This window comes from Drosophila erecta, unplaced genomic scaffold, assembly GCF_003286155.1.
Source record: "Drosophila erecta strain 14021-0224.00,06,07 unplaced genomic scaffold, DereRS2 tig00000439-arrow-arrow-pilon, whole genome shotgun sequence".
Taxonomy (NCBI): domain Eukaryota; kingdom Metazoa; phylum Arthropoda; class Insecta; order Diptera; family Drosophilidae; genus Drosophila; species Drosophila erecta.
Genome location: NW_020825253.1, coordinates 53,181 through 80,193, shown reverse-complemented (window position 1 = coordinate 80,193; position 27,013 = coordinate 53,181). Strand labels below are relative to the sequence as shown.

The following is a 27,013-nucleotide window of genomic DNA, read 5'->3' as shown; positions in this document are numbered from 1 at the left end:
TAGCAGAATCAGTTGCGCTGTCTTCAATTACCATTTCGAGATCTTCGTTTTTGTCATCTTTGTTTCCTCTTTCGTCGGGCATTCCTTCTCTTAACAGAGCGAATTTATTTGCGCTGGTGCTTGATGTGTGTTCGAGAGAATTTTTTTTCTTTGGCCTTGGGGGGAGGCTTGGCTTGGTCTTCTTTTTGGCTTTGATTTTACTCTCTGCCATTTCAAAGCAGTTTGGTTGACAGCCAACAGTTACTCGGTGCTTATCAGCATCCACAAACTAACTCTTGTATTTCACTACTGTAACACATGAAATAAACGAATCCTATGCCCACAAACCGCCGAAAGCTGTCATGCCAACACATTTTAAAAATGTGATAATTTTAAACTTTTTTTATATGTCTTGTCGATTTCTTTATATAGTGACATATTCACTCTTCATATAAACAGCTAAAACTGATGTTTTGGAAAGCTTCACTCTTCAAAACCTCATAAATAACATTCTCCCAAGACACCAACCGCTTAACGGTAACAACTTAATGATCCGGTAAGCTTGACATATAAAGCTAAGTAGAACTTAAACGGCTTTTGTTAATCGTCTGTAAAAGGTTTGCTGGGCCGAAAGAATACATTTGTAAATTACTTCATAACTGACCTCTGGTGAAACCTATCCAATAAAGATTATAAGAAGAAAAATATATTTTTTTTAATTTAATCTATCACCTAAATAGTTTATTAGCACAGTCCGTAGGATACTGAAAAAAAGTCCTAGTAAACTCGTTATCCTTTGACAATCTAGTGAAAAGAGGATACTTGTACGAGCAAGTAACCTTTTCTGATTGTACCCGCGAATTGGCCGCAACAAATTGATTTCGGTTCATTTAAAGTGACTAAAATCGGTATCCGCACAAGAACCTGTGCAATCGGAGTTAATTTAAAGACCTAATTTTGTGGCCTGCTTCGCGAAGTGAGACCGCCATTAAGGTGTAATACAATTTAAAGGTGCGCAGTGCAGTTCATTAAGACATAAGTCTCGACATTCTGTAGCAGTCTGTGAACAAAAACAACAGACCACTAAAATCAAAAGTACGACAGCTACTATTATATAAAAAAACAAAAAGTTAAAACAGTGCAGTTCACTTAAGGCAAAAGTCTCGACATACTGTAGCATTCTGTGAACAAGAACAGAAACTAACTTATAAATAATACTAAAATGGCGTTAACTGCGGAAAATATCTCTCAATTACTTTGGCAAATACCCCAAGTACCGTAATTCTGTGGAGATCAGCTCGTTCATCAGACGTATCGAATTCCTGTTGAACCTATACCCTTCGAACCTCATACGACAGAAGGCAATCATATTTGGAGCCATCGAACTTCAAATTGTCGGAAAAAGTTTCCCAACTTGGAATGCACAACGAATGGACATCTTTAAAAGACGCCCTAATCACGGAATTCAAGACTCAGACGCTCCTGGAGGAACTACTGTATGTATCGCACACCTTTTAGTGGTAACTTACGTCTATTCTGCGAACAATTAGAAGATAAGTCAACTGTAATTATAACTCTCTAACATTAGAGAATCACGGAAATAATATAGCGGCTCATACACAAGGAATGGCAACTACTATAAAAAATACAATTCAACGCTCACTCCACGATAGGTTGTTCATGACCTTAGCGAGGCATGACATTTCAACCGTTCAAAAATTATGACAAACCGCTCAACAAGAAGGTCTATACGAGGACCCAATTGCAAAAGTAATCCAATAGTCAGCCAAGACTTAACTCAAATTCACTTAACACCTATAGACATACAAACATTAACCAAATCAAAAACACTCACCCCAAGCAACGATTCATTTGCCTCTTTTTTCCATTAACAAATCCCACACAGACCCAAAACCCTAACTTAAGCAATCAAACCCCTTTGAACAAACTCCTCCGACCAGACAACAGAAATTTGATCAGGACAGAAATTTATACAATTCAGAACAGACTTACTTCAGAACCGTCAAAAACTACTATCAGCTCCACCAACAACCAAGAGTGCCGAATAAGCGTTTTAAAAAAGGCAGCGGACAATCACGTATCGAGACAGATTACGATAACGAAACTAAAGACTGCAATAATACGACGAACGGTTTCACAAAGATCAATGACAGAATATTCTGAAAGAAATGTTTACAGATCAGCAATATCAAGCTGAAAATTTTCCAATACCAGCCTGGGATCCCACCAATACATAGAAATCATGTTTAATAACCCCAGATACAGATGCATAGTTGATACTGGCTCTTTAATAAACATGATGAGCTCAAAATTTTTTAACCTTCAAGTTAAAGATAAGCAAATAACTGTCCGAGGTATGACAGGCTATTGTAAATTAAAAAAATATGTGGACCTTCCAGCCAACGGTCTTTTTCAACAAACACAAAAATTCTGTATTCATTCATTTTTTCCTTATGACATTCTTTTAGGAAGAAAAATACTAATGTAAAATAACGGTTTAATAGACAACTTTCGGAACGAAACAATAATTAATCATTTTTAATTAATTTTAATTAATAATTTAATGCACTCTTACAAGAACACAACTTTACATCAGAAATAAACTATGCCATGGACAAAAACAAAGACTCAGAACACACATACAGACTAGAACATTTAAATAGTGAGGAAAAATACAGACTTACAAATTTGTTAAAAGAGTTCAGTGACATTCAATATTGCAAAAATGAAAACCTTACATTCACAAGGTTTATACGTCATGATAAAAAAAACCGTTCACGAATACACAGTTTTCAAAAAACCATACTCGTATCCGTTTGCCTACGAAGCAGAAGTAAATAAGCAAATTGAGCAAAATAAAACAAGGTATTATATGCGAAAGTGACTCCCCTTACTGCAGTCCTTTTGTACCCAAAAAGATAGATGCCTCTGGCAAACCGAAATTCAGGTTGGTCGTGGACTATCGATATCTAAATGAAATAACAATAAATGATAAATTTCCGATTCCTAGTATGGACGAAATACTAGGCAAATTAGGAAAATGCCAGTATTTTACGACGATGGACTTAGCAAAAGGCTTTCACCAAATCGAAATGGACCCTAAGTCTATACCAAAAACGGCGTTTTCGACCAAACATGGTCACAATGAGTACACTCGAGTGCTCCTGCAACATTCCAACGGTGCATGAATTACGTCCTAAAAGACCACATTAACAGACTCACTGAGAAACTTAAAGAGGCCAATCCTAAACTCCAATTGGACAAATGGGATTTCTTAAAATGCAAAACAATTTCTTAGGTCATATTATAAGTCCAGAAGACATACGACCTTATAAGGAGAAAGTTAAAGCAATCGAAAAATTTCCTCTCCTAACGACACCAAAAGAAATCAAGTCTTTCTTATTCCAGATTTTGCAAAGATTGCAAAAACCTCTGACAATATTTCTAAAAAAGGGATCTAAAATAGAAACAAGAAACGAAGAATACAATAAATTATTTGAAAATTTAAAAACACTCATAATGAACGACCTAATTTTTATTTGCCCTGATTTCACAAAAACATTTCAAGTCAATACTGACGCTAGCAATTTCGCCATACAAGACAATAAACCAGTAAGCTTTGCAAGCAGAACATTAAATGATCATGATCAAAATTATAGCACTATTGAAAAAGAATCGTTTGGGCAACCAAACTTTTCCCCCCATATCTATATGGAGTCCCCTTTGAGATTTTGAGCGATGAGAAACCACTTGTTTGGCTAAATAATATTAAAGAACCTAACATGAAACTAAAACGTTGGCGAATTAGACTTAGTGAATATAATTACAAATCAAAGATTTAGAAGGTAAACTTAACCATGTAGCAGACGCTTTATCTCGCGGCAATATTGAAGAAAACATGGTAGGCGAAGAAGAAAATATTTCAACAGCAGCAACAATACACAGTTCATCAGAAAGCAACGAAACCTACATTGAAATTACAGAAAAACCAATAAACTATTTTTGATTATTTAAAGAAACTCACTATTCTTCCGATTATAATAAACTAATTCAAAACATTATCAATGATTGCGAAATCTGTAATCTTGAAAAGACAGAACAAAACTAGTTTTTGAAATAACTCCAGAAACAAATAACCCACGAGATTTTTATGAAATTGACAACGAAAAGTATTTATTCTGTATAGAAATTCAAAACCAAAAGCCTTCATAAAACCATAAATGAAAAAATCAGAATTATCAATATTGATAACAATAGAGAAAATAAAGAAACACGAAAGAAGACAATTTTATACATATACAACCACAAGACTAAACATAACACATCCGGACAGACACCGGCTAACATCCTTCTTTACGCAGCCACACCTACTTATGATACCCCGATGATTAAAAAAATTAAAATAAAAAATCTTAAAAAAAAACGACAGGATTTCGAAATTGACATAAAGTTTGGAAAAGCACCCTTAACGCGTGCAAAATCAAAGAATCCCTTTAGAAAAACAGGCAGAATAGAACAATTCGACGAAAAACATTACAACGAAAATAATAGAGGCCAAAACGTTATTCATTATAAAAGCAAATTCAAAAAGAAAAAGACAGAAAAAGACAAAAATGACAGCATATACTGGCAGCAAACCGACACCTCCCAGTCATCAGACTCATAATCACCATAATAACTTGCACTGCAACACAAACTACAGCAGGAACACTCGAAATCAATCACTCGAAACCAATAGAAAACAATCAAGGATTTATCTTGTTTGAATCTGGAACAATACCCATCTGGAGCGTACCCATCTCAACAATACACAAATGTAATAATATATTTACTGAACACAATGTAAACAAAGTCGAACCAATGTAACACACACATAGAAATTAATGAAATGATTTTGTTAAACAATACGAATAACATAATTTACAGAAACATACTAATAGTCTTCAAAGCTGTTTTGGTTTTAATTTACATATTTAACATGTATATGATATGTAAAACAGCGCCACTCAATATTATCTCTTACCTAAAACAAAGTAAAACCGCTAACAAATATATCGTGAAAGAAACGGAATCAAAAACAGAAATAGTTGAAATTGAAAATCCAGTACCGCAATTATATCCAGAAATGATCGCTTGAGGACAAGCTAAACAGCTAAAGCCTATCTTTTGGAAAGCTTCTTCAAAAGCCTCATAAATAACATGTTTCATTATTCAGTATCAGATAATTTAATTGTCGTCACTTCGTATAGTCATAATTTTTATTATGGGTATCCCCATAAAATTATTAGTTTAATACTAATTATACATTATAATATTTGTTTAATATTAATTATACATATTAAATTAAAATATTAAAATTTTTCTCAAAGGGTATTATTTGTTATATACATTATTAAATATATTATTTATACATATTACTTTAAATATAACTATTAATTATACATTATTTATCTTCAAATTGTGCGCAAAAAATAAATAGCAGTGTATTTTTAAATACTAAAGGTTATGAGTATATCGCTTATCTTATTATTTTTTTATGAGATCGTAAGACTTTATAGATTTACACATAAAACAGCATAGAATCTGAAGATTGGAGTGGAGACCCAGTGGAGAGGGGTAAAACTAAAAAGTGTCAGTCCAACTGCAACAATCGTTCACATGAAAATGATACTTCAGTAATTGGTAACGATCATCAGTCGGGCACTAAAGGAAATTGTGCCTAAAATTTAGTTTTTATATATTAGCCAACTTTGGAGACACAATTCATGTTGACGGCACCTCTACTGTGCGACAATTTTTCGTTATCAATGCATAGAATTTGCTTGCACGTTCTGAAATTAAGTCGCTCATATTCATTAGCTTTCGTAACTCATGCATATGCGCATAGAACTCGATAAATAAATCGTCGTTTCATTTCTAAAAAAACAGCTAATAACTAAGCTAATTAGCATAAGATTTGGTTCGGGGTCGAGATTTGTGAATAAATAATATCTGTTTAAAGGTTTAACTTAATTATGAATAAATTTAGTTTTGTTGCAATATTGCAGTGAGCAATAATAGGAATTCAATTAAATTAACTTATTATCCGTGTTATTGTGGCATCCACTCTGGGCACCGACTCTGCCCTCTGCTTCGCTGCATGAATTGATCTGTATCTTCTGCAATGCTTCTGGGAACTCAATATCTGTATTATTGCCAGAGCTTTAAACACCCCACCGTGGCACACTCTCCTTCATCTGATAAGAAGAAACGCTTTCCTCTGACCCTCTGCATTGCCTCTTCTAGCACAGGATATTAGTAAAGATGTTGTGCTTCCAGCCACTGCCACTGTATTAGTGAGAAACAGTTCAGGCACATTTGTTCCTTGCCGTGCTCTTCTCGACTCGGGTTCTCAACTGCACCTTATAAAATCCCCATTCGCAAATCACCTTCAAGTTAAGACCGCTTGTTTTATCCGAATAGTTATAAGGTTACTAGTTATAAGGTCCGTCGACGGAACACGGTCGACCTCTAATATTACCGTAAGTGCGGCTGTAACATACTCCAAAACCTTAAGCTCGCGGACCCAGATCTTCATCGTCCTCAACGCATCGAAATATTGATTGGCCCCAGCCTCTTCTACGAACTGCTGTGCATTAGTCAAGTCAAACTTCTACCGGGATTGCCCCTAATTCAAAAGACGCGCTTAGGCTGGATTGTTTCTGGAGGTCGTTGGCGCTCATATCGTGGAGATAGAATCGTCTGTCGAAGCGGTCAAATCCAATAAGGAAGCTCATAGGCCGTCGTCTCGTTTTAGCTTCATAACTGATTGGCCACCTACGACATTAACGTAGAAGCCAGTACTGGAAAATCTCTGAACACTAACGGATTAGGACAGCCATCGAGATCATGTTCTCACGACGTGATTCACATGTTTTGCAACGAATGTTATGTATTACTTGCTGTAGGTGGTTGCGAAACAGCGTCACCACAAGGTTGACACCGGCGGTAGCCATTTGGTCATACGCATTTATACTTTTATCAGTATGTCGGGCTGACCGCCGGTGAACAAGAACTGTAATTGATTTACAAAAACAAACATACACATGAATTTTCAGAAATATCATAATCATAATCTTAAATACCATGTCATAAAATAAGAAAAACTGAAACAGTCACGCCCACACTTTAAAAAAAAATGTTTTGAAATTTTTCATTTTGTTATTAGTCTTGTAAATTTGTGGTCCGACTCTAACGCCCACAAACCGCAAAAGACTCTCACTCACACACATTAAAAAAAATTTTCTAGTTTTATTTAATTTCTACCGAAATATATATCTTATATATAATATATCTTGTAAATTTCTACAGATTTTCCAAAAAACTTTTTGCAACGTGCGCTCTAACGCACACAAAACTTACACCCCCACACTATTGAAATATGTTTTTATATTTTTTAATTTTTTTATTAGTCTTGTAAATTTATATCGATGACAAAAATATTTTTCCACGCCCACTATACCGCCCACAAACAACCGAAAACTTGAAATTATTCATTTCATTATTAGTCTTGTAAATTTCTACTGATTTGCCACATAATCATTTTGCCACGCCCACTCCACCGCCCAAAACTGCCACGCCCACATATTTGAACTATTAGCTTGGCAAATATTTCCCTTCCGCCTTTTTGTCTTTTGAATTTCGCGGCTATGTACAAAGCGCTACAGCTCGTATCTGGCAATATTATACATAATTTGAAAGGTCTTGACATAACCTACAAAACGACGCTATGCATGATTAGTTTGGATATTGCGTAAAACAGTTATAGACGTGTAAACATGGAGTTCACTAACGCCGAAATTCGCGCTATTTTAAAGTTTTCCTTCGTTAAAGGCAAATCCGCCAGAGAAACGTTCCGTGAGATTAATGGTGTTTTGGGGGATGGTACTCTATCACTTCGAACCGCGGAGGAATGGTTTCGACGATTCAGAGCCGGTGAAAACGACACCATGGATAAGCCAGCCGGCGGAAGACCTGTGACGACAAATACCGATCAAATCATGGAATACATCGAGTTAGACCGGCATGTGGCATCTCAGGACATCGCCCAGGAGATGGGAGTTAGTCACCAAACCATTTTAAACCATCTGCAGAAGGCTGGATACAAAAAAAAGCTTGATGTTTGGGTGCCGCATGATTTGACGCAAAAAAACCTTCTGGACCGAATCAACGCCTGCGATATGCTGCTGAAACGGAACGAACTCGAACCATTCTTGAAGCGGATGGTGACTGGCGACGAAAAATGGATCACATACGACAATATCAAGCGAAAACGGTCGTGGTCGAAGGCCGGTGAATCGTCCCAAACAGTGGCCAAGCCGGGATTGACGGCCAGGAAGGTTTTGCTGTGTGTTTGGTGGGATTGGAAGGGAATCATCCACTATGAGCTGCTCCCATATGGCCAGACGCTTAATTCTATCATCTACTGCGAACAACTGGACCGCTTGAAGCAGGCGATCGACCAGAAGCGTCCGGAATTGGCCAACAGGAAGGGTGTAGTGTTCCACCAGGACAACGCCAGACCACACACTTCGTGTATGACTCGTCAGAAGCTACGGGAGCTCGGATGGGAGGTTTTATCGCATCCACCATATAGCCCGGACATAGCGCCAAGTGATTACCACCTGTTCCTGTCCATGGCGAATGCCCTTGGTGGTGTAAAGTTGAACTCAAAAGAGGCTTGTGAAAAGTGGCTGTCCGAGTTCTTCGCAAATAAGGAGGGGGGCTTCTACGAGGGAGGTATTATGAAGTTGCCATCTAGATGGAAACAGATTATCGAACAAAACGGCGCATATTTGAACTAAATCCGATCACTGTAACACTTTTTATAAGGCATTGAATAAAGAGCAAAAAAGCGGAAGGGAGATATTTTCCAACCTATTATTTGATATTCAACGATTTTTTATATATTTTGTAAGTTTCTACAGATTTTCCAAAAATACTTTTTGACACGCCCACTGCAACGGTCACGCCCACACTTTTAAAATATTGTGATATTTTAAATAAATAAATTTTAAAAAATAAACGTTTTGCCCACTTGCTCGCCCACAAACCGTCCAAAACTGTAATTTTTTCATTATTTTATATTTTTATACCCGTTACTCTTACTTTTACTCTTAGATTCGTTGAAAAGTATTTAATAGGCAGTAGGAAGCGTTTCCGAGCATATAAAGTACTTATGTATAGTAACGTATTATATATACAGTATGTACCCCGCACATAAGCATAAACAAAATATTCTTGCACATAAGATAAGTATAAACAAATGGCATTTATAAACACAAAATGGTCACCAGCGCATCACGCACTCAAATAACTACTTATATACACAAAACGGTCACCAGCGCATCGCGCACTCATATAATGTAAGCATAAAATCAAATGCGATTCAGGGTACCAAGCTAAGAAAATGTACAAGTCTTAAACTGGATCTCGAACGGGGGTGTAATATTTTTAATTTTTTATATATAGTAACATATCCATTATTACACCCACAACTCCCCATAAGATAATTATAAGCAACATACACTAGTATAAGCTCATATACACACATTAATTTATAAACACAAAATATCTAAGTCTAAGCACAAAATGTAATCAAAGAACGAGAGCCCTTCGATTAACCTTGGACACAGCGTCATGTTCCAAAGCCATCCTTTCTCACAGATCGGAAATCATAAACATAGACACTTGACGCCTTATCATAAACATAGACACTTGCCGCCTTTAAAAACACAGACTCTCGTCCCCTAATCATTTGCATTCGACCACTTGGCGAGCAAACTGAAATAATAAACTTTCGCGATCGGCGCCTACGCCTACGCACTTGTCCCAGGATTCTCCAATTACCCCTATTCTTCAGAAGACTCTCTTCCAACAGGAAAATAGAGGTTTACAACCCAACTCTCTTAAACTTCGCTCTTTGGCTTCCCCAAATTGCCTAACAGCAAGCATGCCTCCAATCAGCAGTACTCAGTACTGCTGAGTACGTTATCAACCGCGATAACACAGCTTAGTGATAATCAAATGGCTCTAGTTCTTTCCATAAATGGAATTAATAAAAAGGTTTAATAAAATATAAAACTCAATCGTGTGTTTTTTTTATCAAACCCTCGGTCTGAATTCGTAATTGGCGCAGTCGGTAGGATAAAAAGAAAAACGTTGTACGACTTGTTTACAAATATCAATCTAGTGACAAAAGATCCTTGTACGACCAAGCGTATCTTTTAATGATTGAACCACGCGAATCGGCGGTAAATGAACGTAAATCGTAATACAATAAACTCTATTTATCCGCAAAAGAACTACGTATAATCGGTGGTTGTCACACAATAGTCAACCTACTGCATACGATTAATAAAAGTGTAAAAACAAAAAGCAAAAGACTCTACAGAAACAAAAATCAACCATGGCAACCGAACAAATCCAACTATTATCAGAATCCCACTTGAATCAAGCCTTAAATCAAATTAGGCAAATACCTTCATTCAGTGGAGACACCCAAGAGCTCAGTGCCTTTATACGAAGGATAGAGTTCATACTCCAACTGTATCCAACAACGGACCCCAGATAAAAACATGTATTCTTCAGCGCAATAGAGATGCAGCTTGCAGGAGATGTCCAACGAGTGTCACAATTATCTGGAGCAACAACCTGGCCCACTCTAATGAACGCACTCATCAGCGAATATAAAACACAAACACCATGTGAAGAATTACTCCGTCGCCTCTACAATACACCCTTCAACGGAAGTATGCGTAAGTTCGTCGAAGAATTAGACCCCAAATCATTCACAATATCAAATAAGCTTATGTTAGAAAATAACGTTAACAACACCTTATTATACACAAATGCATTAATCAACACAGTTAAAGATGTGATTATGAGAAAATTGCCCGATAGGTTATTTATGACCCTTGCTAGCCATGACATAAAGACAGTACCTAAACTCAAACAAATAGCACAACAAGAAGGAGTATACGAAATAACCTTCAATGACCGAAGAAACACCAAAATAACTCCAATCCTAACACAAATCCACCCCAAACTTCTAAGAATAAAGGAAATTATCGAAATTTCGCGAATAATGTTATGCGCAACACAAATAAATCAAATCCCAACAATAATTCAAAACCTATTGTATCAAACCAGCAGGTTATGCATGAATTTAAGCAAAAGCTAAAATTAAAATTTAAATTTAAATTACCCACAACAAAAAAGTAAGGCACCAAACCCTCTCGTCAAACGGCAGAAAGAGCTAGTGACCAAAACAAAATGGACACAACCGAAAATTTTCTTCAACCAGCCTCGGAATCAGATAGCGATCCAGAGGAGTAGGTAATCCATTCCTAAAAATTAAACTAAATAATATTACTCTCAAATGCCTAGTAGAAACTGGTTCGTCTATCAATATTATGACACAAAATTTCTTTAATTTCCCAATAAAATTCTCTAAAATGAAAGTCCACACTATAAATGGCAGTATAGTATTGAACCAAAGCGTTTCAATGCATTCAAGCAAACTTTGTCCGACTAAACAAACATTCTTTATTCACAATTTCTCAGAAAAATATGATCTACTATTAGGCAGAAACTATTTAGAGTCAACCAATACTCAAATTAACTATTCAACACAAACAGTCAACATAAATGGCTACCCATTTAAAATGTGGTACGATCACATCCAAAAAGATGAGTCAAAAGTTACCAATGAGTACCCCAAGTCATCTAACCCAGAGGAAACCCCTCTACATACCACAAAAAAGGAAAACTCCCTCCGTAAAATTAAGCGGAAACCCCACTTAAAACCAGATGAGCCAAAGCCATCCAATCCAGAAGAATCCAAGACTACCAATGAGTGTCCCAAATCTTCTGAATCTGAGGAAAACCCTCTTATTACCCCTTATATAGAAGAAGGCCTTCTAGTAACATCCCCTAACTACGCCTTAAACGACGAGTTAAGAGAATCCAACTTATTCAGATTAGAACATCTAAATACGTAAGAAAGGGAACAACTTTCACTCGTTTTGCTCGAATACTGTGATATTCAGTACAAAGAAGGTGAAAATTTGACCTTCACAAGTACGATTAAAAACTCTATTCATACAAAGCACGAAGACCCTATCTACAAAAAACCATATAAATACCCCCAAGCATTTAACCAAGAAGTTAATAAACAAATCAACGAAATGATAGAACAAAAAATAATTAGGAAATCAAAATCCCCCTATTGTTCTCCAATTTGGATTGTCCCAAAGAAAAGCGATGCAAAATTTCGATTAGTCTTAGACTATCGTAGCCTCAATGAAATAACCATTGACGACAAATTTCCTATCCCTGTAAAGGACGAAATATTAGACAATATTGGACGCTGTCAATACTTCACAACCATTGATCTAGCTAAAGGTTTCCATCAAATTCAAATAGACCAACAGTCAATACCCAAAACCGCATTCTCAACAAAACATGGACATTACGAATATACTCGGTTTGAAAAATGCACCAGCAACCTTTCAATGTTCAATGTCATTGAAAAGGGTATTTGATAAGCTACGGTCAGCAAATCTAAAATTGCAACTTGATAAATGTGAATTTCTAAAGAAAGAAACAGAATTTCTCCGTCACATTATCACGACAGACGGTATAAAACCAAACCCCAACAAAATAAATGCAATTCTTAACTTTCCTATCCCAAAAACTACAAAAGGAATAAAATCTTTCCTTGGACTCTTCGGATTCTACCGTCAGTTCATTCCCAATTTTGCAAAAATAGCAAAACCCATGACACTTAATTTGAAAAAAGGAGCAACAATTAACACAAAAGATAATGACTACATGTCCGCCTTCGAGAAACTTAAAGTACTCATTACGTCCGATCCAATCCTAATATATCCTAACTTCGAAAAGAAATTCTCATTAACGACAGACGCAAGTAATATAGCTACAGGCGCCGTATTATCTCAAGAACACAAACCTATTTGTTATGCAAGCAGAACTCTAAACGAACACGAACTTAATTATTCAGCAATAAAAAAAGAACTATTAGCTATATTATGGGCAACAAAATATTTTAGATCTTACCTATTCGGTAGAAAATTCGACATATTAAGCGATCATAGCCCACTTGTATAGCTAAACAATATAAAAGACCCTAACATGAAGTTACAGAGATGGAAGATAAAACTTAACGAATACGATTATAATATCCAATATAATACCTGGTAATGAAAATCATGTCGCGGATGCTCTATCCAGAATTCAAATTCAAGAAAACTTCCTAGGAGAAGATAATCTAATCTCCCTTCCCACAGCAGCTACTATACATAGTGCATCAGAAGATAACCGAAATCACATTCCAATAACAGAAAGGCCGCTTAATTATTATAACAGACAATTCGAATTCATAAAAGACAATTTTGACGACGTCCAGATAATAAAATATTTCCACAAAACTAGAATAAAAATCAGTTATAAAGAAATGACCGACACCCTTGCTAAAGATTTAATTAAAGAATACTTCTGTAATAAGAAAGGCAAGTAATTCCCTAATGAAATCGAGTTTCAGATATTTCAAAATGCTTATATTCAAATCATTAGTCCCGACAATTTCACAAAAACCATGAAAACCAGTAACAATTTAATAGACATTCAAACATATGCCCAATTCAAAGAAATCATTCTTAAAACACATAAAGAATATTTACACCCTGGCATAGAAAAACTAACACAAAGATCTTTATTATTACCCCAATTACCAAAAGCTTATCCAAAACATGATAAACGAATGTGAAATCTGTAACATCGCTAGAACCGAACATAGCAACACAAAATTAGTTATTGAAACAACCCCATAAACCTTCAACCCCACATATAAATATGTCATGGATTTCTACTTAATAAATAATAAACAATTCCTATCATGTATTAACATTTATTCTAAATACGCCTCCCTGATAGAAGATAGAGACTGGCTTGAAGCTAAAAGAGCTATTTTACGTATATTCAACGACATGGGTTAACCCATAGAAATAAAAGCCGAAAAAGACTCCGCTTTCATGTGCATTGCACTTAAACTCTGGTTAGATTCAGAAAGAGTAACCTTAAATATAACGACAAGTAAAAATGGAATTTCTGACATCGAGAGATTTCATAAAACCGTTAATGAAAGAATAATATCAAGCGAAAATGAACCCGAAAACCAATTCACAAAATTCGAGAAAATATTTTACGTATACAATCACAAAACACAACACAACTGGTCGAACACCAGCAGACATTTTTATTTTTGCAGGAACCCCTTCCTATAACACACAAGAAAATAAAGTGAACAATATTAACAAACTCAATGAAACTAGACAAGACTAGTATAGACACCAATTTCAGAGAATCCCCTCTAGTTAGATCAAAAACGACTAACCCATTCAAAAAGACAGGAAATTTAAGACAAATAGACGAAAAACATTTTGAAGAAACAAATAGATTTAATGTACAAATAAATAATGTACATCTAAAAATAATGTACAAGTAAGCGAACTCAACCACGTAATAGAAGCCATTAATAAAGGAATTGAATTGACAAATCATCTAAATAGTAACTTTGAAGGAGAACAAATGTTAGCCTTAGTAATTTTCAACCTATAACAATTCACCGAATACATAGAAGACATAGAACTTGGTTTGCAACTGACACGCTTAGGTATCTTTAATCCAAAACTTTTGAAACACGATTCATTAAAACACGTCAATTCTGAAAAAATTCTTAATATCAAAACTTCTGCTTGGCTTAAATCTGATACGAACGAAATTCTGATAATATCCTTCATTCCGAGAGAAATAATTAAAACACCAGTTTTTGAAATAATACCATACCCAGACGAAAACAGTAACATACTGACTGAAACAATACATGACAAATATTTTTTACACAATAATCAAACTTACACAGCAAGTTCCCAAAGCTTGGTCATAAATAAATGTATAACAGGTATACTAAACCAACTCTCAACACAATGTAGATACAGTAAAACACATTCTGATTTTGAAATAAAATATGTTGAACCTAATATAATTACAACTTGGAACCTTCCAAAGACTATTTTAAACCAAAATTGTATTAATAGAGAAATTATAATAGAAGGTAACAATATGATAAAAACATTTAATTGGTCCGTTCAATTAGAAGATATATTAATTAGCAACAAAATGTTAGATTACACTCAAACTATCTATGTAAATAATAACGTAACAAAACTTGAACCACTAGAATACATTCACACAAAAGAAATAATCGAACAACACAATCAGACGAATAATATCTTTCAAATAATAACACTTACAGCATTATAAGTTATAATTGTTGCATTGTACTTTATTTATAAATATAAAACTATACCCCAAAAATTAATTGTAAAATTCAAAAATCAAACCCCAGAAAACGATACTATTATACACCCTGAAACAGAAAACGTTGTACCCCCTGTATTGTACCCTAAAATAAGCGCCTGAGGACAGGCTTTTTTCTTAAGGATGGGGAAGTAACATATCCATTATTACACCCACAACTCCCCATAAGATGTATAAACACAAAATATCTAAGTCTAAGCACAAAATGTAATCAAAGAACGAGAGCCCTTCGATTAACCTTGGACAGCGTCATGTTCCAAAGCCACCCTTTCTCACAGATCGCAAATCATAAACATAGACACTTGTCGCCTTATCATAAACATAGGCACTTGCCGCCTTTATAAACACAGACTCTCGTCCCCTAATCATTTGCATTCGACCACTTGGCCTGCCAACTGAAATAATAAACTTTCGCGATCGGCGCCTACGCCTACGCACTTGTCCCAGGATTCTCCAATTACCCCTATTCTTCAGAAGACTCTCTTCCAACAGGAAAATAGAGGTTTACAACCCAACTCTCTTAAACTTCGCTCTTTGGCTTCCCCAAATTGCCTTTAAAACAGCAAGCATACCTCCATGCAGCAGTTCAGTACTGAGTACGTTATCAACCGCAATAACACCGCTTAAGCCAATTTAACTTCGTGATAATCAAATGGCTCTAGTTCTTTCCATAAATGGAATTAATAAAAAGGTTTAATAAAATATAAAACTCAATCGTGTGTTTTTTTTATCAAACCCTCGGTCTGAGTTCTGTCTTAAGCTAGTATGACAATAAGTAAATTTTATAATTAATCTTTAATTAACAGAGGCAGTAGTTATCCATTAAACCCTACTACATACACTACGCATAACATGTTTTAATACTTAATGCCTGCCAGGGAGATCTAGCACGTGAAATCTTTTAAGTCTTCTGACGTTGTTATTATTATTAGCCAAACTTAAGGCTAAGTTATTTTCATGGGTTCTTAGTCTGTCTATATATTTTTTACTATGTTTTGCTATTTCTTCTTTAACATAAGGGATTCCTATGTCTTTACGGATACTTGCATTTGAGATATAAAATGGAGCATTAACAATTTGTCTTAATACTTTTGATTGGTAGCGTTGTAGAATCTCAATATTTGGGTTGCTGGCAGTACCCCAGAGCTGACTTATGGCAGTCCACACGGGCTTTAGTATAGCTTTGTATAAACGGACTTTATTCTCCAGAGCGGTTGCAGATTTTCGGTCAAGCAACCAAGTCATCTTCAAACTTTTTAAGTTTAGTTGCTGGCGCTTTGCTTTCATGTGGTTTTTCCACGGTAGTCTGCGATCGAGGTGCAAGCCAAGGTACTTTATGCAATTACTTTGTGAGATTGCTGATCCATTAAATGAAACTTCTGGCAGTCACCTCTTCTTAATGCAAAATTTATTTGCTCAGTTTTCAGGGCGTTGACTTTAACTTTCCAAAGAAGGAACCAGCATTTAATAAGACGTAGCTCTGCTTGCAGGAGTTGTGAGGCGTCCTCTTTAGATGAGCAGGTAGCTAATATAGCTCTATCATCCGCGTATGTTGCCACAGTGTATTTGTTAGCGGCATATCGGCCGTGTACAGGGTGTATAAGACAGGGCTTATGCAAGGCCTAGTATTCAATTTTTTGTTTCACGTAAAAGTGTCTATTGGTTAATTATGACTTTATTAATAAAAAGTATTGAGCAGGTAACCACTTTTTGATTTTATACAATAAGCCGTCATGCCTGACTCGATCAAACGCTTGTTGAACGTCAAGAAATGTTGCAGTGCAGTATTTTTTGCTCTCAAATGCTGATAAAATTTCATTTATAATCCTGTGACATTGCTCAGGAGTTCATTAGCCTCTTCTGAATCCAAAAGTGGTATTCGGGTATAATAGGGAATTCGTCCAAGATTGGCAACATTCTCTTTAAAAGTATTATATTTTTATGTTATATTTTTTTATATTTTTTCAAGGACTTTAGAAAATATTGACAACAAACTAATGGGACGGTACGATGTCACTTCATTTTCTGCCTTGTTTGGCATTACGAATGACTAAGCTCTTTTGGCAGGGTGACTCGAGAAAGTTATCTACTTTCTGTATGCGGGTTATCAATATCATTTGGCTTAAATACAGAGTGCAGTTGTTGAGCAAATGCTTTGGCTTGTTCATTATCAGATCTACTCCATTCGACTTTACAGTTTCGGACTACTGTGTTTCTTTTTGCAGGTCGCTTAAGATATTTGGTTGCTCTCCATAAATTATGTTTGTGGATCAAGATTTTAAGATATTCAGCGAGAGATTCATTTCTTAAAGTTGACAGTAGTTTTTTGAGATCAGATGCCTTGTTATACGATCTATTGTCGGCAGGGTAGAGAGTTTCTTGTATTTGCTGTCGGATTTCAGCTGAGAGATAGAGCTGATTTGATTGTAATTTTCTGGTTGGAAGCTTCGTACATATATAGCTTGATATATGGATCTTGTTTGTGAGAAGCACCACAGCATGGTATATCTCCTCTCCTGATTTTAGAGAGATATCCAGGCTGATAGCAGTTTCCGGATAGCTTTTAAACGCATTGATATCAGTATTTGCAGAAATTAATTTGTATAGTTTTGTCAATATACAGGGTGAAAGTAATGCGCATGGTATCATTGTCACGTAACTACGTCGTAACACGCTCGGACCTGTCTGAAAATTTTGGGCGGAGTCTCTTCTTTCCAACGCGCTCGGTCTCAGTTCGCTCTGAGCAATAGAAGTGGTAGGACGTGTCGTAGAGCGAAGTCATTTTTCCTGTTGTGTCACGGTGCGATGGAGCGTTCGCTGGAACAGCGGTACGCCATAAAGTTTTGTGTGCGACTTGGCAAAAATGCATCGGAAACTTATCAAATGCTTCGAGAGGCCATTAAGGAGGAGTGCATTTCGAGATCTCAGTGTGGAAGGTGGCACAAGGCCTTAAAGGAGGGTCGAGAGGAGGTCACCGACGATCCACGTTCCGGACGTCCAACAACAGCACGAATTGATGAAAACGTTCGCCGTGTGCGAGAAACTTTGAGTTCAGACCGTCCATGTACCGCAAATGTTGACAAGTTTAGGATGTTAGCGATTGACCGGATGCTTAACCGACGGTCTGAGCTCAAAGTTCATGAGCTACTCTACTGTATGTCACTATTATTGGAGAATGGTCTGAGCTTAGATCAAAACTTTCCATTATCATGTTACGAAGTCTATTAAGTCTGGTATCTTTCTACGGTCAGTAGGCCAGTATGTAGGCTCGGCTCAATATCTACATAGAACATGTTCAGTGGCGTTTTGGTCGCACGGCTTTTAATATTACTTATGTTTCCAACAACACGACTTTTTGACTCTATAGCACTTTTATTTTCATTTAAATTTGTAGAAAAATGCAAATTCTTAATAACAACTCTAAATGCTCTGTCTTCCTTAAGCTGATATGTGTGGTACTTCACACAATCATTATTAAGTGTTTTTACTAATTTTCTGAATTCTTCAATACTTTTAACCATTACTCTTACATGTCCATCACGTTGAGTCCAAGTAACGACCAAGTAACCTTTTCTGATTGTACCCGCGAATTGGCCGCAACAAAGTGATGTCGGTTCATTTAAAGTGACTAAAATCGGAATCCGCAAAAGAACCTGTGCGATCGGACTTCATTTAAAGACCTAATTTTGTGGCGTGCTTCTTGAAGTGAAACCGTCACTAAGGTGTAATCCAATTAAATGGTGCACAGTGCAGTTCACTAAGACAGTGCAGGTCAGGACCGTCCAAACGACACCCGAAACTACTATAGTCCCCCCAACAACCAAGAGTGCCGAATAGGCGTTTTAAAGAAGACAGCGGACAATCACGTATGCAGACTGATGAAATTCATCACCGGTACGAAGAATTAGATTACGATAACGAAACTAAACATTACATTAATAACGACGAACGGTTCCACGAAGATCAATTACAGAATACTCAGACAGAAATGTTTTCAGATCAGAAATATCAAGCTGAAAATTTTCCAATGCCAGCTTGGGATCCCACCAATACATAGAGATTATGTTTATAAACCACAGATATAGATGCATAGTTGATACTGGCTCTTCAATAAACATGATGAGCTCAAACTTTTTCAACCTTCAAGTTAAAGATAAGCAAATAACTGTCCAAAGTATAATAGCCTATTCTAAATAAAATAAATAAGTATACCTTCCAGCCAACGGTCTTTTTCAACAAACACAAAATTCTATACTCATTCATTTTCACCTTATTATGACATTCTATTACGAAGAAAAATACTAATGGAAAATAACGGTTTACTTTTGGAACGAAACAATAATTAACGAAAAAAGATTCATTCACAAAGAACTAAATCCATGTATTAGGAACTCTTCAAAAATTTTTAATGCACTCTTACAAGAAAACAAATTTACATCAGAAATAAACTATGCCATGGACAACAACGTAGACTCAGAACACACATACAGACTAGAACATTTAAATAGTGAGGATAAATACAGTTGGTGGACTAACGAAATCTAAATGAAAAACCAATAAATGATGAATTTCCGATTCCTAATATGGACGAAATACCAGGCAAATTAGGAAAATGCCAGTATTTTACTACGATAGACTTAGCAAAAGGCTTTCACCAAATCGAAATGGACCCTAAGTCTATACCAAAAACGGCGTTTTCGACCAAACATGGTCACTATGCCATTTGGCTTAAAAAATGCTCCTGCAACCTTCCAACGGTGCATGAATTACGTCCTAAAAGATTTCATTAACAAGCATGGCCTTGTTTATTTAGATGATGGGATCATCTATTCAACACCTAGACTCACTGAGAAAGGTTTTTGAGAAACTTAAAGAAGCCAATCTTAAACTCCAATTGGACAAATGCGAATTTTTAAAAAAGCAAACAAATTTCTTAAGGCATATTATAAGTCCCAAATAAAGAGAAAGTTAAAGCAACCATAAAAACACTCTCTCACAAAGACAACAAAAGAAATTAAATCTGTCTTAGGCTTACGCGGATACTACCGTAGGCTCATTCCAGATTTTGCAAAGATTGCAAAACCTCTGACAATATTTCTAAAAAATATACGATAAATCATTTAAAAAATTTAAAACACTCATAATGAACGAGCCAATTTTGATTTGCCCCGATTTCACAAAAACATTTCAAGTCACTACTGACGCTAGCAATTTCGGCATAGTAACCGTGTTATCGCAAGACAATAAACCAGTAAGCTTTGCAAGCAGAAAATGATCATGAACAAAATTATAGCACTATTGAAAAAGAACTACTAGCAATCGTTTGGGCAACCAAATATTTCCACCCATTTCTATATGGATTCCCCTTTTAGATTTTGAGCGATCAGAAACCACTTCCTTGGATAAATAATATTAAAGAACCTAACATGAAACTACAACGTTGGCGAATTTGACTTAGTGAATATAATTTCAAAATCAAATATTTAGAAGATAAACTTAACCATGTAGCAGACGCTTTATCTCGCGGCAATATTGAAGAAAACATGGTAGGCGAAGAAGAAAATATTTCAACAGCAGCAACAATACACAGTTCATCAGAAAGCACAATTGAAATTACAGAAAAACCAATAAACTATAAGGTTGTCAAATTTGTTGTCTTTTGAATTTCGCGGCTATGTACAAACCGCTACAGAGCTCGTATCTGGCAATACTAAACATAATTTGAACTAAATCCGATCGCTGTAACACTTTTTATAAAGCATTGAATAAAGAGCAAAAAAAGCGGAAGGGAGATATTATTTTGCAAGACAAATTGAATTTATTAAAGATAGCGTTGAGCAAGTAGTCAACGAAATACTTTTCCAAAACAAAACTGACCATTAAATACACTGACATGACCCTGACAAAGGCAACAGACATCCTCATTAAATACTTCTTAAATAATAATAGTGTTACTTACCTCCGCAACTTGAATTACATTCGTCAAACGAAGTAATAAAAATGTACAAGAATCAGACGAGTTTAATACCAGGCGCAGCGTATTTACAGAAAACGATAGAAAGCGAAGTAGAAGAGATCATACGCAGTTATGATGGCACTAAAACTACTCCAGTCAAAATATGGATATAAGAATTTTAAGAACATGCGACGACGACATTCCAGAAGTTGTGAAATTATTTTAAGCGATACATGTTTAAACTTGTGGAATTCTCCAAATAGCATTGCTAACCGAATTTAAGTCGAGTGTAAGCAGCAAGCTAGTTCACGATGAACTCGCGCAAACGAGACGTATGAACAATATGTACTTTTATAGAATGAAATGTATTGATCTCGAGGAAACTGACGAAAAAAGTGTAAACAAAACAATATTATATGGTCCGAAGAAAATGAGTCAATTTATAGAAAAACTAAAGAGTACTAAAACTTAAGCGTACTGTGTGTGCGGCTGCGGGACAAAGAAGCGATGTGAGGACGTATCGACAAATTATAATTATTATATTCTACATATATTATTTCTTTTAAGATATGAAAAAAAGTAATACTATTATAATAAATGAATACATGAATTTGATATATTTATTTAAGGAAGGTATTTGCAAGCTAGTTTTAAAATCATAATTACGCTCTCTCATTAAAATATCTACTAAAAATGGTAAGTAAAGAATTTAAAATATGAATTAGGGTTCTTTAAAGGGTTTTTTATTGAATATAATTCTCTAAACCATATTATAATAGTCGAAACAGATTTGTTATGCATTGATATTATTATGGATTTTCGTGTTATATACATGAATAATAAATAAAGAAAGTCTACATTTATACTTACTATTAAACTCCAAGCGCAAAGTTCGAATTTTTTCCAACACAACAGGCTCCAATTGATGTAATCTTCTACCCTCACCACGATGGACATCTTTTAGATATGAGCTTTCAATCAAGGCACGGTTAATTATTCCAGGCTCGATGTCTGGGTAAATAACTTCATCCACAAGGGGCTTCTGCACTTCGGAATTATTCATTTGATCCCCTTCCATACCAACTGTAGTTTTTAAAGAAAAATATATATAGTTAGGTATTAATTTTGAAAATCTATTCTGTTTTGATGTATAACTCTATGTGTTCTAGGACTCAGTATAATAAAAACAAAAATCTAAGAAGTTGGAAACTTTGCAGGTGGAGTAGCAGAATCTGACTAGACTGAAACTTATTCACTATTTATTTGCTTATGATTACATTTCGTTGTAATATCTACGTACAGTTATTGGGATTTTATAGTGGAGTCTTTGTTGGTTGGTAGTCGAGTTTCTCGACTATTAGATACCCGTTACCAGATATTGGCAGGGCGAACGAGAAAATATATTCCCCATTTCGGCATATCAATAAAAAATTTTAAAAAAACATTTGATAAAATAAAAAAAAAAACAAGACTAATGATAAAATGAAAAAGTTTCAACACACTTTTTTAAAACTGTTGGCGTGTTAGATTTTCATTTCTTTGGCAGCAAACCTACGACGCGTCTATGTCTCCGGAATCTGCTTATTTTTTTTTCCCAATTCCTACCGATATTCCAAACAATTTTGAAATTTCTCATCTCGTTTTTAATAGGTTTATTTATTTGTGTTTTTATTAAAATCCTGACTTCTTTAGTTTGTGTTGTTTATTGTCTTTCGGCTTCTAGCCAATCTCTTCTATTTGTTATTATAAGGGATTGGGAAACTCGCCAGCGTGAACGAGAAGACTCTTGGGCTACCGCCTCGGGCATTGGTGCGAGTCCACGCACGTATCATCCGGCGAGCCGCACATCGACCGGCACGGCAGGACGACCACGGGGCCGAACGGCATTCATACTGTATAGTTTCCTCATCTTTTCCTATGGGACCGGGTCGGAGTTTCTTACAGCAACCCACCTAATCAAATATAAATTCCTGAGACGAATCTGGACCATTCCTGAATCATCCGAGGGACTGACAGACAGATCGACACATCGTTATAATGTTTTTCATCGCATTGTTCTGCGTGTTTTCTTATAGGAATCTATATTTTGTGTCAATTTCATAGTTTTGTCGGTTTTCATAAAGTTTCTTAATTTTGCTTTTAATAATAACATGGAAATCATAGGTGGGTGTGCCTGCATAAAGTAGCATCTAAGCTGGTATCTGTATGGTTGAATGTGTACAAGATTGTTTCTATTCCTGCTTCCCTCTTTTCTTTATTATTTTTAGTATTGATAATTGTGTGAAGGTGTTCTACATCTGCTATTCAGGCAAACGTATGGGCGCCGACTCTTTGTCTGCTTTAATTTCCTGTGGTTTTCCCATGATGTAAATATTCTTGTTAGGGCTCTTTAGGTTTCTAGCCAATCTCTACTATTTGTTATTATAAAGGATGCAAATTTTGAAAAACGGATTAACATAAACCTTTTAAGTTCTACTTAGTTAACTTAAGTTTTATATGTCAAGAATACCCGATAATTAAGTTGTTACCGTGAAGCGATTTGTGACTTGGGAGAATGTTACTTATGAGTGAAGCTTTCCAAAAGATCGGGTTTAGCTTTTTATATGAAGAGTGAATATGTCACTCTCCCACCTTTTAGATATTAGCTTGTCCTCAAGCGATTATTTCTGAATATAATTGTGGTACTGCATTTTCAATTGAACCATATCTGTTTTTGATTCTGTTTTTTTTTCGATATTTTTGTTAGCGGTTTTACTTGGTTTTAGGTAAGAGATAATAATTTTGTGTTGCGCTGTTTGAAGTGTACGTAGTTCGACAGATTTTAACTAGCTGGTCTTTTAATAGTGGTTGGTAATTACTAATAAAGAGGACCTTGTACTTCCTTCGCCAGCTCGCCGTAGGTCGGGGTTATTTTAGCTTAGCCTTAGCTTAACGCTAGTACATTTAATAAGTGCGTCTTATTCAAAAACAATATTCAAAACTGGACTATCGATTAATAAAAGAAATGGCTTTATATTGATACTACGGATACACGCCGACACGTGTGAATATAAGCTAAAGATTCTGATAAGTATTGGGTATTTTGGATGTTAATAATTCCCTAAGTCTTTACCCTCCCTACCATGACAATGCTACTCAAAATATTTACATTGTCCCTTGGCCTAGTTCAAAATAACTCTACCACATATTTAAGAAAGTGTTCAACATAAGTACTCGACAAACCACTATTCACAATTCATTCTTTTTCAATATATCTTCAATTATAATTCCATTTATATAAATTCAGTTTAGTAAGCTGTTCCATTAAATCTCTTTTACAAACTAACAAATGTTAACCTACGCATAATTACCCTATTCAGTCTCTAACTCTTCATTTTCGTTTATATTTAGTGAGTTGTTACGAGGACTGACTGGTTTGACAGCCCTTTTTAATAATTAATATCAAATTAGTACAAACGATATTGTATAATTCTTATTTCATTTATTAACGATTTCGTTTATTATACATACAGCATTAGTTAAGTGCGCTTGGTATGTAAGTGTCGCGAGAGACAGATTAGAACAACCGAAGAACGACTTACGACTGACTTGAAGAGTCCAAAGCAAAAACGTAAGAAGCTGAGCATGCGCAAAAGCTCGTTAAAGAAGAAAGCGATAATAACATAGTGAGATAATTGAAAGCTAATATGTGCAAGAAGTGACCGATTACAGTGGGCAAGAAAGATTATTTGAAAATGTAATTTACGTTAAAGTTTAAATTGGCAAAAGTATAAATGTTTTAGAGAAATTAAATAGATCGCTAGTTCTGCTCCCGACATGAGTAAAATAAAGTATATAAAAGTAAAGTATAAAGCAAATAGATATAAGTAATTGAATATAAAATTAGCAAATATAGTTATATAATATTTAGCCAAATGCAGATCTTATTTTATTTATACGTTCGAGTGGCATTTTGTAGAATTTTAATATAGGTAATTCATAATAATGTTTTTTATCATTGTTGTTTTGTAGTACTCACGACCTTAAATATCCACTCCATTATGTGCGTAAAGTTGGGCCCAAGTTCACGTTGACATTGTCGAGCTGTAGGTCAAACTTTAAAGGTTCTAAGTTAAATTCCTATTCAAATGCCAAAAGTTCCGTCAATCTGCGAGTATTTAATTCATTATTCATTGCAATACAAAAGAAAATCAAGAATCAAAACGAAAAAAAAGGGTGTAGAGCAACCAAATGTCCTCATATAGGCCTTGGCCTTCCTTACGCCTTGGGGTCGAATCCCTTTCACACAGATCACACACGGAAATTTATTGAAATATTCCACTCTTGCTTTTATTAGATTGGACATATATTATATTTCCACGTGTATGTGAAGTTTAATTGGGCAGCGTCAAAAATTGTGAGCGTTCGCCAAGAGGTTTTATCCGATAATCAATTAAGCTCTGGGAAGTAACTGTACAATCGTACGATCATATTCTGCTCTAAATGGTCTAAGACAATTCTCTCACTTTTTGGGTTAAGCTGTTATAATTTTGGGTGAGGGTATCTTGAAGAGTTATTGCAGTGTAAAGTTTAAGTTGGTAACGAGACTATTTCAAGGAAGCCTAATCTGAAGAAACTCCTTGTTTTCTAGCTTGTATATCCTTCAAATTGAATACTCCTAATTTCTTTCCTCTCTCATCCTCTTTCTTATAAACTTTAGCTGGGATAAATACGAGTGCCAATTTACTACTGAATTTCTTTACGGCTTTACTTTGTTTTTTTGGTAGGCGTTGAAGTGGGCGTGGCAAAAAGGTTTTAGGCGAATCTTTAGAAATTTCTAACATATATTAAAAAGTGAGAAAATATTACAACATTTTTCATGGCAGCTTTGGACCGTGTGTGGGTATTAGAGTGGGCGTGGTAAAAAGTAGTTTGGCAAATCTATAGAAATTTCTAAGATATATTAAAAAGTGAAAAAATATAACAACATTTCCCAGAAGTGTGGGCATGACACTTTGTGCGGTTTTTGGGCGTTGCAGTAGGCGTGGCAAAAGGTTGTAGGCACATTTATAGAAATTTCTAAAATATATTAAAAAAAGAAAAAATATCACAACATTTTTCAGAAGTTTGGGCATGTCAATTTTGGACGGTTTTTGGGCGTTGCAGTAGGCGTTGCAAAAAGGTTTTAGGCACATTTATAGAAATTTCTAAGATATATTAAAAAGTGAAAAAATATAACAACATTTTTCAGAAGTGTGGGCATGACAGTTTTGTGCGGTTTTTGGGCGTTGCAGTAGGCGAGGCAAAAGGTTTTAGGCACATTTATAGAAATTTCTAAGATATATTAAAAATAGAAAAAATATCAAAACATATTTCAGAAGTGTTGGCATGACAGTTTAGGGCGGTTTGTGGGCGTTGCAGTGGGCGTGGCAAAACGGGCTTAGACACATTTATAGACATTTCTAAGATATATTAAAAAGTGAAAAAATATCACAACATTTTTCAAAAGTGTGGGCGTGACAGATTCGGCGGCTTGTCAGTAGGCGTTGAAGTGGGCATGGCAAAAAGGTTTTAGGCGAATCTTTAGAAATTTCTAACATATATTAAAAAGTGAGAAAATATTACAACATTTTTCAT

At 35.4% G+C, this 27,013-nt stretch overlaps 1 protein-coding gene across 1 annotated transcript in view; it reads right to left on the bottom strand.

Moving 5' to 3' along the window:
- The window catches only part of LOC113564759 (dynein regulatory complex subunit 3-like), a 64,095-nt gene extending 41,544 nt beyond the window's left edge, over positions 1-22,551 (bottom strand). The window contains exon 1 of the mRNA XM_026983586.1: positions 22,268-22,551. Within this exon, the coding sequence (XP_026839387.1) occupies positions 22,268-22,475 (208 nt within the window). The 5' untranslated portion in view covers positions 22,476-22,551. The remainder of the gene's footprint in view (positions 1-22,267) is intronic.
- Between the last annotated feature and the right edge of the window lie 4,462 nt (positions 22,552-27,013).